Raw genomic sequence first — 15,837 nt, forward strand, 5'->3', positions numbered from 1 at the left:
TTGTCACAATTAAATAGCCTTCAGTTTCACTGGTTAGTAACATTCACATACACGTCTATCGGAGCCTGTTAATTATTCATCCGAAAAATCTGCAATGATTTGATAATAGGTCGCATTGATTAGTCACTGACTGCTAACAAAATTCAAATATAAACTCACGGCAACAAGCCACCGCCTCCTCCATACGAATTTGCTGACGCTTGTGCACTGGAAGCTGATCCTCCATAGCCGCCATAGTCTCCATAGCCACCATAACCTCCTCCATACGATTCAGATTCGGCAGCGGCACTAGCAGATGCACCGGCCCCTCCAAAGCCACCACCGCCAAACGAATTCGCATTGGCTGCTGATTTACTGAACGAACCGGTAATACCACCGGGTCCTATGCTGAACGAGGCCGATTGTGCCTGAGCGTTGCTGCCTCCAAATGCTACAGTTTGGAAAGTACAATGATTTAATCATCAGTTGGGCGAAATATGTTACATAACAATCCTTTACGTTTCATAAAACCAAGCGTGCAACCTCTTGTATAAAAACATTGTCTGATATGTGCCACTCAGTTGTGACGGTCAAAAGTTCACCTTGATCGCGATTAAAAGTGTTGTATCTTACCTGCTCCTCTTCCCAATCCGAATGGTGCGATTGGTGCTACCGGTGCCACTCCAATCGGCACTACGTGAGCTACTGGCACTGGTACGATTGGTGCTACTGCAATTGGAACTGCCACCGGAAAGAATCCTAGAAGGAAACATTTTCGAAATTACGGTTAGTTGGTGTTTAAAAAGTAAAGGCTGATGCCAAATAGCGCAAGGTTATGAACTAGTTTGCTAGACACGGTTCCGCTCGAAACGGTTTCTATTTGTAAGATACCGGTTATCTAAGAAATGTATCAAACTTTCATGTGCACTGAATTAACTCAATTCGCTGGAGTTTTTTCGGTGCTCGACTGGAGCTTAAATAGAAAATTCTCAAAATGTTACCTCCAGAGATTGCCTATTCACGTTGCGAATTGAGATACCATTATGCTTTATGTGAATGAGAGGGATATCAACTAGCCTAGTGTTTATAGATTTAAAGATTTTGTTTATATCATATACCAATCCAAAACCGTTCAGTGAATTTCTAAAACTTGTGATTTCATGGTTTTATTTGCTAATCTGGTTAATCTTGGTTTAAACTTAATTAGGGCAAATGGCGGCTTCGGTAATTGCTTTAACTATAATTGTCAGGAGGTTAAGTTTTAAAGTGTTTTTAAATTTTTCTGCAGAACGATGCTCTGCAATGTGATGCACCATCATGCAAAAAATCGGCGTCCTAAGACTTCGTTTACCCTCTGACGATAATAGGTAAAAAGAAGTGCCGAAGCCATACTCTCCCTTATCTAAAAGATAAATCGTCCAGCTCAAATTGTTGTAGGGGTAAGAGGTAGGACCATCATGGTTATTACTTTTTTCAAACGATGTAGCACTTTTTATCGCAGCCAAAGCTTACAAAATTATCGCATTATTATTATTATTATTTACTTAGCTTTGGATAAGTAAAGGTAATTGTAATGAGTGCTTAAGAAATTATGAGGAAATTTGCTTTAATATTTAGACGTTTGGTATCTTTGGTGAAGTTTTTGTGCTTTAAAAGTCCCCTTTTGTTGTTGGTAGTAAATATTAGGGTGAATCTCAAATTAATTGATATTTTAAAACTAACTTTCTTATTTTTGAAAACAAAGTTGTAGCTGAGTTCATTTTCAGTAAAAATAAATGCAAAATACTTTGTAAATAACAAAAAACTGATATGTGGATACGAAAAGAATACCTGTGTGTTTTTTTTTTTTTTTTGTATTGCATTATCATAATTTAGTATTGAAATGGTATTGTGGGATCATTTTTTTGGTATTATATTTTGGTATTTTACATCTTATGTCAGCCTCATGCATATCAATTCGAGGTATCGAGATATTCGTTCCTGCTCGGGAAGTGTATCCCCGTCCTTCACCTAACTGGAGATATCAACAATTGAAAATTACTTTATTTTTGGAGAAAGTTGGTCGTAACTTTTTTATTAAAGGATTAAACGAGGCACTTCGGTAAGCAACAATATGGTTATTGATGTGTTAAATAAGTTGTAGAAGGTACTTTTTGCGCATAAATTTAAATAAGAGAGTTATTTTATTGAAGCGATTTTTTTAGGGACGCACTATCGTCAATCATAAAAACTAAAAAATAATAATAATAACAATGTCTTCCGCAATGTTTTTATTTTAATTTTAATTGTAGATGGTTCCATCAAGATGTAACCAAAAATGAAAAAGTTATATTTTTAATAGTGTCATTTTAAGCACCATCGTATTTGATACTTTCATCATCATGTTAGCCATATTTTAAGCAACTTCACTATAAGACTTCACACAAGATACTATGCTGGTTAAGTTGCAATTTCCGGATCAACATTTCTTTCCTCTTTACTTGCATTCCAGGACCACTGTGCATTGATCTATCAATATTGAAAACATTTAATTGATATTTTTTTAATAATTCTATTCAGTGACACTTAGTTTAATAAAAATACCACTTTCAAGTTAATGACAACAAGCGTTGCAACCCTCTCAGTCCGCTTTGAGAAGCGTCCGAGAACGGTTGTGTGTTTTTGCTCCACTGCGTGCCTTTTTTTTTCTTTTAGAGCTCGGGCTATCTATGTGCTGCCGTGTAGTTTTTCGGTGCTCGCATTTGAATAGTTTTGTGTCCCGGACGCGATAATTCGATTTAGAATGATTTGTGCTGATGTTTTCCCCCTGTTGCTTAGGTGCCTGGTGTGTTCTCGCTCCCTTTGTTGAGAGTGTGACTCGACCGCGCTGATCTATTATCAGGTTTTGCGGTGTCCATTGCTTTTGTGCACAGAGTGACATGAAGATGAAAAGTGATATTTAGTTATTGTGTGGTTGGATTCGCTGGATTGTTTAAAAATGACTAGAGAAAATTAAGCATCGGGTATGCGCTCCCGGATATATTGATTGTACGTTCCAGTTGAAGATTGTTCTCTCTTAACAACCCTTTTTTGAATACATTTAATTAATCAAACATTATTATATACTGGGTTTGAGGGGGGGGGGGGGGCAGCCTAATTGTTTCAAAGGATTTGTAGACTGGACAAGGGTTCGTGGATTTGCCAGTCCCTTGTCACGTGTTGATAGACGTACATCTTGTCGTTTGTCTTCCAAAGGTCTTCAATGAAGTTGATTCACCCTGCTGCAACAAACCATCAGGCAGAACTTTACAATCAGTGAAGTATCTGCAGTCATAGGTAATCCTTGCACTGATGGTGGGTTCTATTCACATCACATCACATCACAAGCATTGCAACCCTCTGACCCTCTGAACGCTGATATGGGATGTCATTGAACGTCAATTAAAGTAAATTGAAATTTATGCAGTAAAATCTATTTTGTTTTGTTTTGAGAAACTAGTCAAAGTAATAATTGGATTGGATGATGAAATGCTATCAATATTTCTCTTTATATCAATTACCAAAAATTTTCTAAGCAATAACAAAAAACGTAACCCATAAAGATCAATTTCAGGCCGGTTATCAATTTGGCCCCGGACTACGGTATCTTAAACTTATTCATTAGATTCATTGAAATACCTTCTACACATTTTGTTTGGTATGACCTTCCGTGTTTCCCGCTTTTTCGGGTACAAACTTCATTAGAATTGTGATTTATTGCTGGAAAATTATTTATTTGCTTTATAGCTGAATAGGCTATACAGTAGAAATTATCTGTATATTACTGGTTATGTAAGCATCCATGCGTGTAAATTTGTATTTTTTATCACGATAGCAAGAAATATTGCTCTCAAAGATGGACGAGTGCATACAATATTTGTAATATTTCATTAAATTTCTTATAACTTTAAATGACATATAATTTAATTATGTATGATATATCATGCTCCGTTTATATCGAATAGAAATTTACTCTACTTTAAATATGTATGCAGCGCAAAGAATTCATATGAAATCATTTGGAATGCATTTTCAACAGTTGAAAGTTAGAGACGAACCAGCCTAGGGCTGAAAGTCTCTTTAATAAAGAAGCAAACAAAAAATCTTCTGAATTTGGATCTTTTATTTATGTAACTGAGGCATTTTCAAATATTATGGATGTATGAAATATGCCCTCCGAATCTTATGGTGGTTTGCTAGAGCTAGGATTAAATTTTAATACCGGCCCTAATTGAAGGAACAATTGTTTTATGTTGTTGATTACCATCGACGTCGACATCAAAATAGACCGACATTCGAGTTCGCGATTTATTCCGAGGATAATACAGGCAACTAAACATAACTAAAATAACACTTTTAACTACCTCATAGCCAAATAATAATTAAAAGTATGTCTGCCAACCTCTGCCTTAAATAAAAAAAATCATCAGTTATCATAGTTCATCAGTTTCACGCATTCATTCAAAACGTATGGTAGGGGTAAAAGTCAAAAATGCAAAAAAACAACAAAATTAGTCAGACAGAAAATATTGAATCAATGCTTGAATGCTTGGTTATTTCACGCCTAGAACGCTATTGAGTTTAACACATTTGGGAACAAAAAAGGTGTACCATTTGAATTTAAACACATCTCAAAATCATTTTCAATCTAATTCATACTTGGAAAACCATATAATTGTTCACAAATAAGTAATTTAGAATTGTTTGCAAAATTGCAAATATTTTGCAAAATTATTTTTACACGTTTTCGAGTAGAATGCAATGAGAGTGTAAGATCTTGAAATCAAAACAATGTTTTTGTATTCACTTCGGATAAGCATAACTGTCACTTTGACAACTCTATCTGTCATACGCATGGCCCGCACTTATTTCATCCCCGCACTTTCAAAGTGCGGAGTCCAGTAAGGTGCAAAATGCGCAATATTTAAAATGAAAACTGATGTTGAAGAATCCCTTGGCAGCTAGCTGTCACTGCCTTTTTGACTTTGCTATTTTAAGTCACACCTACACATGCACGCAATATTTCAGTTCACCGCGAGAGTGATAGTTTGAAGAAACTATAGCTTGGTTTAGACAGGGCAAGTCAAATGATCAAGTCAGTTAAATTCAACTGACTTGAACGCGAATTGAACGTGTAAACCATGCCATTCAACTGACTTGATCAACTCACTTGAATTGAAAAAAGTTGAACCAGGCTCAACTTTTCAATCCAATTGAATTCAACTGAGTGGATCATTTGACTTGCGTAGTCTAAACCCAGCATAACCCAGTTTCGAACCTGGTTCACCAAACTAAAACGGCATATGTTCTGTCAATCTAGAATTTTAGCTACTACGCCCTCTTTTCTGATTTTTATCTCTCAATCTATGGAATCTACATGAAAACTATTTTGGAACGAAATTTTAAGTATAACAGTATAAGGAACATTATGCCGTAGATTACACATTTTTAAATCATATTGGTGGAAAGTTCGTAGAACAAATACTTTAAAATTCATCACTTTTTAAGACATCTTCGAGCATGAAACTAAGTCAAACGTCAATAAAATCACATTGAATTGACCACTTTGTCAAGCAGTTTTGGAGTGACTTTCTACCAGCGATTTCACAAAACTGGACCAACTTATTTGAACATTTATCTGGCAACGTGATCACACTACCTATGGTTGAGTGACTGTGACCGTAAAATTTGACTGACGACAGACAATATTTTAGCAGTCATTTTCTTTGACTGTGACAGACTTTTTAAGCATTTATGTATGGTAAAAACACAGTAAGGCCAGAGAAAACTCTATTGGCCGTGATAGCAGGCCGTGATTTTCATTCAAAATTCTATGTAGGAGTGCTCATTGCAATTCAGTCTATCTAAATATCATCTAAATGTTATTAAAGATTAGCACTCTCGATGTAATAAAATTGAATGGTGAATGGTGAATGATGAAATTGCAGAAAGAAATAATTTTAAAATGAAAAATTTAATAAAGTCAGTGTTCACTGAGTTCTCGACAGAAACAGGCCACTCTCGATGTGTGTCGCGCAACCGTCTATTTACTCGGCAGCAACCATTGTGTGGCTCATTGCTCTTCATAAGCAGTTTTTTCGGTCGACTTTGGAAAGCAACCGTTTAGTGATGAGTGTATGAGTGATGACCACTTTTTGCGTCCATTGCTGCACTGAATGCGCTCTACCCGCCGTTAACGAAAATACCTTACAATGAAACCACTGGAAGCGGATTCCGTTCTGATGGAGTAGGTTTATTAGATAACGGAAGATAAAGAATCTATTGTGTTGTACCTCTTCACTATAGTTTTACGATGTTTTGTATAGCGAACAAGAATCCTCAGCTCTATACAGTTAATTCGATTGAGCCTTATCAAATCAATTTAAAAAGAAAAAAAAAACAAATTATTAAACTTTGAAATAATTTTAAAATGCCATAAATGTTGTTTTGTCACTGAATTAGACAGAGGCAATTGTTACAACCTACCCTCCCCGAGGGGGACGACTCTATCTACGATGCAGAAAAGATTGTGTTTTGCTGTGGCTAGCTGCAGGCACGCTGAGTAGATAGAAGGAAGATTTATGTCTATTTTGAAGATTTCCTGCAAAAAGATGAAGCGCGATGCAAGTAGATGCGAGAAATGAAAGATGATTTTTCGAAGATTGATTCGCTAGTGTGAGATTTTTATAGCATCTAGAATTGAGATTTAGATGTGTTGTAACCTTCGACCATCCCCTCCCCGAAAGTAATGCAATGATTTACACGTAAATCATTAAACTCACATTTATAGAAGTGCTCTTAGAATACTCAAGTTGCATGTTGAGAGTAGACAATTGTTTCAACAGAAACGTTATAGATCAGGAAAAGAAAGAAGGCTGAACTGTCAATCATTGATGTTCTGTGTACTACACCGAAAAAAGTTTGCATGTACCTTCCATTAGAAATGCACATGATTTTCATCCATAATCAAAATTAATGGAATTCATCTGAATTTCACATAACATTTATGCGATCCCATTAAATTTATTTGATTTCGCAAATGAATCTCATCGGCCTCATAATATTCATGTGATTTTGTGGTGGGATTTGCTGCTATGTGAAATTCACATGGATTTCATCCGTTAGATATGTGATAAATTTTTTGAGTGTAGAAATACATTAGCGATGTAACTTCCTAGATATAGGGTAAACGCTCTCATAGTTGTGGTACGTTAGAAGCGTTTGTTCCTATAGTTGCTTATGAAGTCTCCATAAGCACCTATAGGAACAAACGCTTCTAACGTGCCATAACTATAGGAGCGTTTACCCTATGTAACTATGGAACCGGTTTTTTATTATTCCAGAGCAGACCAGAGTGTGCTGAAGAATTCGCCGTTATATTATGTACGAAAGAATTCATCTGAAGACAAGCCACATGAAAAGATGATCTGTGTTGGAATCGAAAAATGCGGAAAATATTTTATGTGATGATGTTTGATACTGTACGACAGACCGACAATTGTTTACCTATCCCCCACGTTGCGTTAGTTTGCAATGCTAATAAGCAGTGGCTTCAGGATTGATTTTAAATGCTAATAAGCAGTAGCTTGGCTTAAACGGCGCCGGTGGTGTAGTGGTAAGCGTGATTACCTCTCACCCCAGCAGGCCTGGGTTCAATACCAGTCGGCGCCGCCGGGATGTTCTGAGGCATAACATCTCTGATCACGCCTTCCTTCGGATGGGAAGCAAGCATGGGAAAAATCGTTCCGTTTTGCATTCACTACTCACTCACACGCATACAACATCAGAAACGAACAGCAGCTTGTGCGAGCCGCACTGATTTCGTTCGTATTCGCATTGCTTCTATTTTCTTCGATGAACGCAGAATTGAACAAAACAGACAGCTGAGCATGAATGATTCTGAGTGTAGTAGTGTGGATGATTCCTCTCTTATTATTTTTTCCATGCTGAGCCTTTTACGATTGCATTCTGCTGAGTGAGCTGAATGAGAATTTTGCAGAAAGAATCACTTTTTATTTTCTAGCTTTAAACATACATTAACACATTTAAATCGCTATTAATAGAGAGAAAGCTGTCATACTGTAACACAGAAACATAAGTGTCACGCAAATAACATAAAACTGCTGTGGCCAATTCAACTGATTTAAATCAATGAGCCAAAAATTATCAGACTCGGCTATTTACATCGTTAGCATTCGGATGTTACGCATTCAATCTGGTTCTCCCTCGCTAGAGAAAATTGTTCGGCTGCCTTTCAGTTTATCCTTCTTTCCTTCTACTGCTGTCAGTTCTGAGTCGAGCTGCAGAGTCACTTGGTTGGAAGAATTTACACTCGTTCGGCAATCTGTTTGTAGGTGAGGATGGCTATTTTGATTCTGTGGTGCTCGCGCGAGTGAATGAATTTTCCCATGCTTGATGGGAAGTAAAGCCGTTAGTCCCCGGTTCATGAGTTGATGGGTCGATAGGTAGGGTCCAGGTGTGGGAGCTGCCTTCCTGGCACGTCGGTAGCATTGGTGCTCAGCACGGAAAACAAGATCGACGGAAAAAACAAACCAAAGGAAAAAAAAAAGCAGTGGCTTCATCGATGATTTTTCAAAAGGACGTATCTGCTTTTGTATAGAAAGATTCAAATGTAAATTTTTCGAAACTCTATCTTGTCGGGGAAACAGTATCGTTTCTGATGGTGTTGTTAGTTTACGTGGGCGAGCTAAGAGTTTCCACAAATTGATGTTTGAATATTTGTTTGTGTTTGAACGTTTATTTAATGATTGTGGGGACAGCTATTGTTACATGACGTGCCGTATCACCTTAAGCAGATACGTCCTTTGAAAACCAATTCTTGATGTATAGTTTTATCGAATAAGCTCAACAAAGTCCGTGAAAGGAGAGAGTTCGATTGGCGGTATTGTGGAGGGAATTTTAAAATTGGAATTTCCTAGGATTTTAGACTTTCGTAGGCTTGCCACACAATATACGAGTGGACTAAAATTGCTCTCTATTAACATCTGTGGAATTTCCACATGGAAAAATGGCGAATATTTTGAAATTTAATAGTTTTGCCGGGTGTAGTATGCTTACTAAAGTACCGAAAATCGAATATGCGATTAAGTGTGTACATAAAGTTCTATTTGAGACGTGTTTAAAATAGACCAAAGGGTTTTCATGGTGAAGCCTTAAACCTCATAATTTTATTATAAATCAAAATTGTTTTCACAAAAAGTTAATTTCAATACTTAAATGTATACTTGTGATGAAAAATTTGAATAAAAAACTTATCTTGAACATGATTTAGACCAATGTGGAATGCTTTCAGGATGTGGAATGTATGCCCGCAAACATTTCAAATATGCTTAATGTGTTTTGAAATTTCAGTCAATATGCCCAAAATTAACTTTGTATTTTCCACAGAACTTTTCCGTATGCTGGCTAGAATCACACGTTACTACTTACTCCTTAAGTGTTCTGTTTACATTCGCCTGAAATGCTCTTTTTTTTGTTCTTGTTCCACTGTTCAAAAGTATCCTTGGAATGTTTCAATAAATTCGTTGATATTTTTCATGGAAGTCTCTAGGAATCTTCCACGTAATTCACAAGAACGTATCCTCCGTATTGTAATTTGCTTTCTAACTCCTTTGCATCTATCAGATTCAGACTTAGATTCATTTTGATATCTCATCAGAATTCTGTTGGGACTATACCATTGGATTTGGATTTCCTTGGAATTCTCATCATTTCGCTTTTCTATTGTCTGTTCCCTCTAAATTAAAAAAAATCCTTTCGGGTTTTCAATAAAATGTCGTTTTATATGTCTATGTCTTTTTTTCTTCTTCCTTTATTTAATCTCCTAAATAAAGGAAGAAAAAAAATGTCTAAAATTCCCGTTCTAATTTTCTCAAAACTTCGTAATAAATATTTCAGTTGAATTCTCCTCAGCACTCCCATGGCCATGACACTATCCTCAGATGTTGTGAGTTTAAACTTCCTTAAAATTCAACTCAAAATTACAGCAAAATATCCTCACCTTGATACTATCGAGATTATTAAATTCTCGCTAGAATTCCATAGAATCGATTCAACTTCAGATTCAGATTCCTTTCGAATTTCACAATTATCTTGAAATTTAAGTCTTTATTCGTTAAAAGTTTTTGTCAGGATTTCTTTGGGACTTTTCATAGGTTGCATCTTTTGTGGAGTTTTAGTTATTTTTGGGAACCATCTCTTAGAGTTCTTCTCACAGATTCTTTGAAATTCTCCTGGAAATTTCCTCACTATCCTCTTGGAGTTTACTTCAAAATTACCAGGTAATAAATGTTCTTCCTCCTTTCCCGAACAGATGTGACACCTGGCGGTAGCTTTTACACGGACAATATATACAATCAACTTTCCCATAGCCCACTTAGTTAACGACTTTCGTTAGTTGGGCTAAGCTGTCAAGCTGAAAGTTGATATAGGAATAAACAGATTGTTTATTATCGTCCGAATGCTTTAGAAAATATCCAAATTGTTCATCGATGTGCCCATCGGAAAGAAATCAGCATTGTCAGAAATGAAGTTTGACTTCGATTTATTGCAGCAAGGACAAGCAATTTGCAGTGAAATTTAACTCTAGTGCTGCCTGATGAGAGAATATTAAACTGTATTGTTTCTCATCCAATCGGTATTATTCATCTGAACAACTATGTCAAAATAGAAACTACCCGAGTAGCACACTTTCATCACAATAAGTTACAGCAACTTTTTTATGACTGAAATAAGTCGTATATAAGTTTCTACAATTGATTTGTGACAAGCGTGGTACTAATACCCGCCAAAATGACATCTCAAATTTAGAAAAGTCGATATGGGGTAAAATCGGTCAACATCTTAAATAATTTTCCAGTACATTAATATATGACTGGAACCGAAGAATGGACGTTGAGGTTAGGGGGCTCGTGTGTTGACCGTTCGTCTTTCAACGGTTGGGAGAATGAATTGGTTAAAGGCGTATAAGAGCTACCTCATGTTACCCGAAAATCATTCATAAGTCAGGCTTATGAAATTCATATATGTTGTTCAAAAGTCGAGCCTTATGAAATTGTCAGGTCTATTTGCATCAGTGCAGCAAATATGCTTAATAAATTTGGGTTCCCTGATTCCGAATTCTCGCGTCACTTTCCAAATAGACCAAGCTACATTGATCACCTCACTAATTCGTTAATAACCCGACTCCAAAAACATGTTCAGCTGTTCTTATTCACCAATACGCTTAATAATACTTTCTTTTAACAGACTATGTAGAAAAATTAGCCGGAAATATGAGTTCAGCCAAGTTATTAACGAAAAAGAGAGTCGATGAAGAGAATCGATCAATGAAGATTGGTCTATATGAAAGGTGACGCGATAATTAGGTGCTAAAATTTATGTGCGAGGTATATTTTCAGCAGAAATGCCAAAAGAGATTTGCGGCAGTTCACGCTAAAAAATATAGATTAAATTAAATTAAATTCATGATTTTTGAAAATTTTAACCGATATTTATATTATTATTCGATTTCATTGATAATGTTGTCATAAATACCACTTTCAAGCTATTGACAACTATGCAGCCCTATGATCACTTGTTTGAATGCTAATATTGTATGCTTTTGATCATCCACTACATTAAAATGAAATCTACGTAACCTAATAAACTTTTTTGTTACGGTAAACTAACTGTTTTATTACATACTAGGGTCCCTTGACGAAATACAATCAAGATTTTACTTGATATCTATCACCTACGAGTCAGCCTAATACGCATGGCATTATGATAAATTTCCCCCTAGTGATCATTTTGCCCCTGGATTACGGTACTTGAAATGATTTATATTATATGATAAGAATAAATATTCGCTCAACATTTTAAATGTCTTCTTTTCTGGCATTCTTACTCATTCGCCTAAATGAAACACATCTGACGTGACTAATATTGTCTGACAGAGAGAAGTTGTAATCTTATTTATTCTTACACCGACCATTTACCAGCTATTATGCCACCACACAGCGGATGCATCCATCAAATCAGCCTTGAGGTTATTTTTTTTTTGTATTATATCAATTATATCATTTACTTTGAATAATTTAACAGAAAAAAAATCAATAAACAAGTTTACCAGACTAATAATTATAGAAATTGTAGCCATAGAAAATTAATAACGATAGGTCACATTCGTTGTGCCCAACCCAGTAAACTTCATTATCATACAAAAAAAAAAAAAAACATCGCACACAAAAGAGTTCTTGATTAACTTTCATCATTTTCAATAAATTTTACGGAATTGTCCCTACTTATCACCCTTGGCCAATGTCACCATTCCCTCATTGGAGCACTTATTCCACTATTTCACATACACTATTTATATGCGTGCCTGTAATTAAATTAATCCTTAAAATACCCCTCACCATCCCTCCCCAACAGAGGAGTTTGTTATAGGAGATGATCAACCCGATTCGAGCCTTCCTCAAAATTGAATTGGAACAATGAACTTTGTACTTTCATCTCCTCATCTATCTTAAGTCACTTTAAGTCTGATATTTGACGTTAAATATCTTCAACGATTAAAAAATTAGTTAGGTTAAGCATACATACCTCTTCTAAATGCTGTTGTTCATTAATCCCAGCATATCCGATCCCGGCACCGAATTGAAACAGTTAATTAAACGAAAAGAAAGAAAGAAATATTTAATTATAACTACAAGCACTTTTTTACACACGATCTTCACAAACTTTATAATCACCTTTACGAAAAGCTTATGTACCAAGATAGCAGCATTTGATGATAGCACATGTAAGAAAAAAAAATTAAAACACGTGTCGAATTTATTAGATCGCCCAGTAACGCGAGTGTATACCTTTCGGGTGTAATCCTACTGCAGGATAGAAAACCTGCGGGGCAGCTAAACAGCCCACCAGCAGAGTTGTTAAAACCACTAAAATCTTCATGATCCCCGCACTCTATATGAACGATTCAAATATTCGCAACTCAAGTGTACGCACACCCGATGTTCACGTAGGTCAAGTATCGCAGAACAAACAATAGCTCAGAAAACCGTCAGACTCACGACCACGATACAACGAACTCCGCGACACAAGATTGACTATTTCAAAATGATAATAAAATCATAGTTTTTAACAAGCCCACAGCATCCGAAGCTAAGCCACGATGGCACCGCCACGAGGTTTACCGCTCAAGAAAACGACCAACACGATCTTTGTCAATATGAAATTATGTTCACGGTTGGCTGAGATCAGTTGAGACGAATGGTTCCTATACAGTTTGGTGCTAGGTATGAGGCAAAAGTGAATGAACGAGATATTGGGGGTAGGGTCTGACGTCTCTTTTCGCTTTTTCGGTTGAATGATGCGTACGACACTTTTCACACGTTTCGATCGAACAAGTTGAACGGTTGGGCAGTGATCTAGGGACCTTGAAATTTACTAATCGGGTGCATACAGGGCTTTGACCAACGAGAGTGGCGGATGTTTGTTGAGATTGTGACTCATGGAAGGTTTTGGATGAGCTACCGCTTCACGAGATGGCATTGATGGATAAATAATGTTTTATGAGGGAAATCGTTGGGGAAATCCAAGCAGTTCTTGACCAAGAATGTGTAAACAGTGTGTTGATTGTTGATTTATATAGCCGGCAAACATGTTTGCAGTATAATCTAATATAGAAGATGGATGTCGTAAGGTAGAGTTTCCGTTTCTTGTTATCAATGTATAAGTTATGCATTAGTTGACATAAAATCGATTATTTTCTGTGTCGAATAAAACGAACCGTTTCCTAAATTTTTTAGGACAAAAATTTCAATATAGTTAATTTATTTCACCGAGGACGTTAAATTATTTTGCCGAGAATCACACAGCTGAGATTTTGTTAAAAATACCGGCAACAGTTCAGTTTACCGAGAAATTAGCAACACAGGAATTCTAACAACTGTCAAATGTTATCGACAATTTTGGTATACGATTACCGATATATCTTGAATTAACACGCTTTGCATTTTGTAGAATTGTATCGCATACTTTTTTTAAATAATTCTTCGGTTAACCGAATTAAATTAAAACAAAAAAAATATATGCATATATACATTTGTTTTTTTTTTAACATCTTATTTTATTTTAGTTTAATACATTTTTACTGTGCACATCTGGAAAACTCCAACATTTATATACTTAAAAAATTAACATCTAAAAAAAACCCCTGTAGTGGAAAACGAGGATTTGGGAAAAACAACAGCTTTGAAGAAAAGCAAAAATTGCTTACCCTACAAAAGTATTGACACAGTATGCCAAATGGCTGAACAATGTTACTATCCACTCCCTAATAAAAATGTTATGGTTAATTTGCTTAACGACGTGTTCTGGGTATCATCCAAACCATTTGTGGAATAGTTCCATCATTTGGGTTATCGTTCGTTTATGGTAATTTTTTATTAGGGCTGTCATATCGTCTGAATGGAATGTATTCACTCTGCCAAGGAACTTCTGTCAGGTTGCTCCGAAGGAAAACTTAATCTAACTTTTGTTGGAGGGATATTAGGATCTCTAATAAATGTGTATGGTTATTTTGATTAACGATGTGTTCAGGAAATCATCCAAATCATTTATGGAATAGTTGTATGATTTTGGTTATCGTAGGTATATTTTTTTTTTAAATTAGGAATGGATCTCAACATTGGGGGGAACATCCATTGGAGCAGATAATTGGTGGTTGCTCATGTAAAATATGCCGCTTGAGAATAGTTAAAGTAGGGGAAACAACCCTATTGGGCCGTATGAATAAAAAGAGTTTACTTTACTTTCCCGTGCTTTTCTTACGGGAACAGTAAAGTAAACGCTTTTATTTATACGACCTATTGTTGCGATACGTTAGCAGCGTTAGAAGCCTATTGTTGTGTATGGAGGTTTCTAACGCTGCTAACGTACGTTAACGTTAACACTGCTAACGTCTAACGTTAACTCAAGCAATCATAATAAAAAATAGCCGAGATTCAGTTCTCTTTTTACCGTAGAGATGTTTTTGCCGAGCAATCAGTTATCATTTTTTAACTGAGATTTTCAGCAAAAATATACAACCGTGAATTTTAAGATTACTCGGTGGTGCCCATCTCGGCAATTGATGTGCTGAGATTCGGCGAAAAACGTGTGTAGGTCAACGTTTCACATTCTTGAGCTTATCGAGATTTAAGACATCGAAAAATGCAAAAAATTCAAAATAGGCGTAATTTTCAAGAAATTATTTAAAAAAAATACATGACTCTTGAGGAACATTTAAGGATTCTAACATTTTGAACAATTTTATGGTGAATATGATGAGAATTCCAAATGAGTTTTGAGGAGAAATGTAGAGAAATCATCCTATACGAATGCGAAGGAGAATTCCAAAGGAATTTGTCGAAAAGTTCCAGGTATACAATTTTAAGAAGTATTTAAAGAAAATAGTAAGGAGAACTAAAGGCGAATTCTTAAGAGACAGATATGGGGATTCCAATTTGAATTCCAGGGAATTAAAAAGCAAAAATAAATAAATTTCAGCATTCTAAGTTTTCCAAGCAACCAAAAGTTCCACAATCCACGATAAAATCCACTTTCAAGTTCCATAAAGTCCATATTAGGTTAAAACAGAACATTATGGCTGCTTTAGAAGCTAAAGAAAGCACTTGAGGAACTTCAGGCATCAAAAAGTACCGATACGTACTCGTAGCAGCTTGAAGTTCAATAAAGTTCAAAAAAGCACCCCAAGCATTTCTTATTAACTTCGGGCAAGGTTTCAAACATGGCCGCAACAAAGTTCCGAACAAAAATTTTTTAAAAGTT

The 15,837-nt window shown here is 35.9% G+C and overlaps 1 protein-coding gene across 1 annotated transcript; it reads right to left on the minus strand.

The window, feature by feature from the left end:
* Positions 1 to 12: 12 nt before the first annotated feature.
* Positions 13 to 13,094, minus strand: LOC135698149 (keratin, type II cytoskeletal 1-like). Its single transcript, XM_065218045.1, has 5 exons — positions 12,867 to 13,094; positions 12,753 to 12,764; positions 613 to 738; positions 160 to 430; positions 13 to 89 (listed from the first exon to the last, which is right to left on the minus strand). Exons 1-5 carry the CDS (start codon positions 12,955 to 12,957, stop codon positions 77 to 79), a joined length of 513 nt encoding a protein of 170 aa, XP_065074117.1. The 5' UTR covers positions 12,958 to 13,094; the 3' UTR covers positions 13 to 76.
* Between the last annotated feature and the right edge of the window lie 2,743 nt (positions 13,095 to 15,837).

Source organism: Ochlerotatus camptorhynchus, unplaced genomic scaffold (assembly GCF_037179485.1).
Source record: "Ochlerotatus camptorhynchus isolate MF236.1 unplaced genomic scaffold, CSIRO-AGI_Acam_v1.1 ptg000008l, whole genome shotgun sequence".
Taxonomy (NCBI): domain Eukaryota; kingdom Metazoa; phylum Arthropoda; class Insecta; order Diptera; family Culicidae; genus Ochlerotatus; species Ochlerotatus camptorhynchus.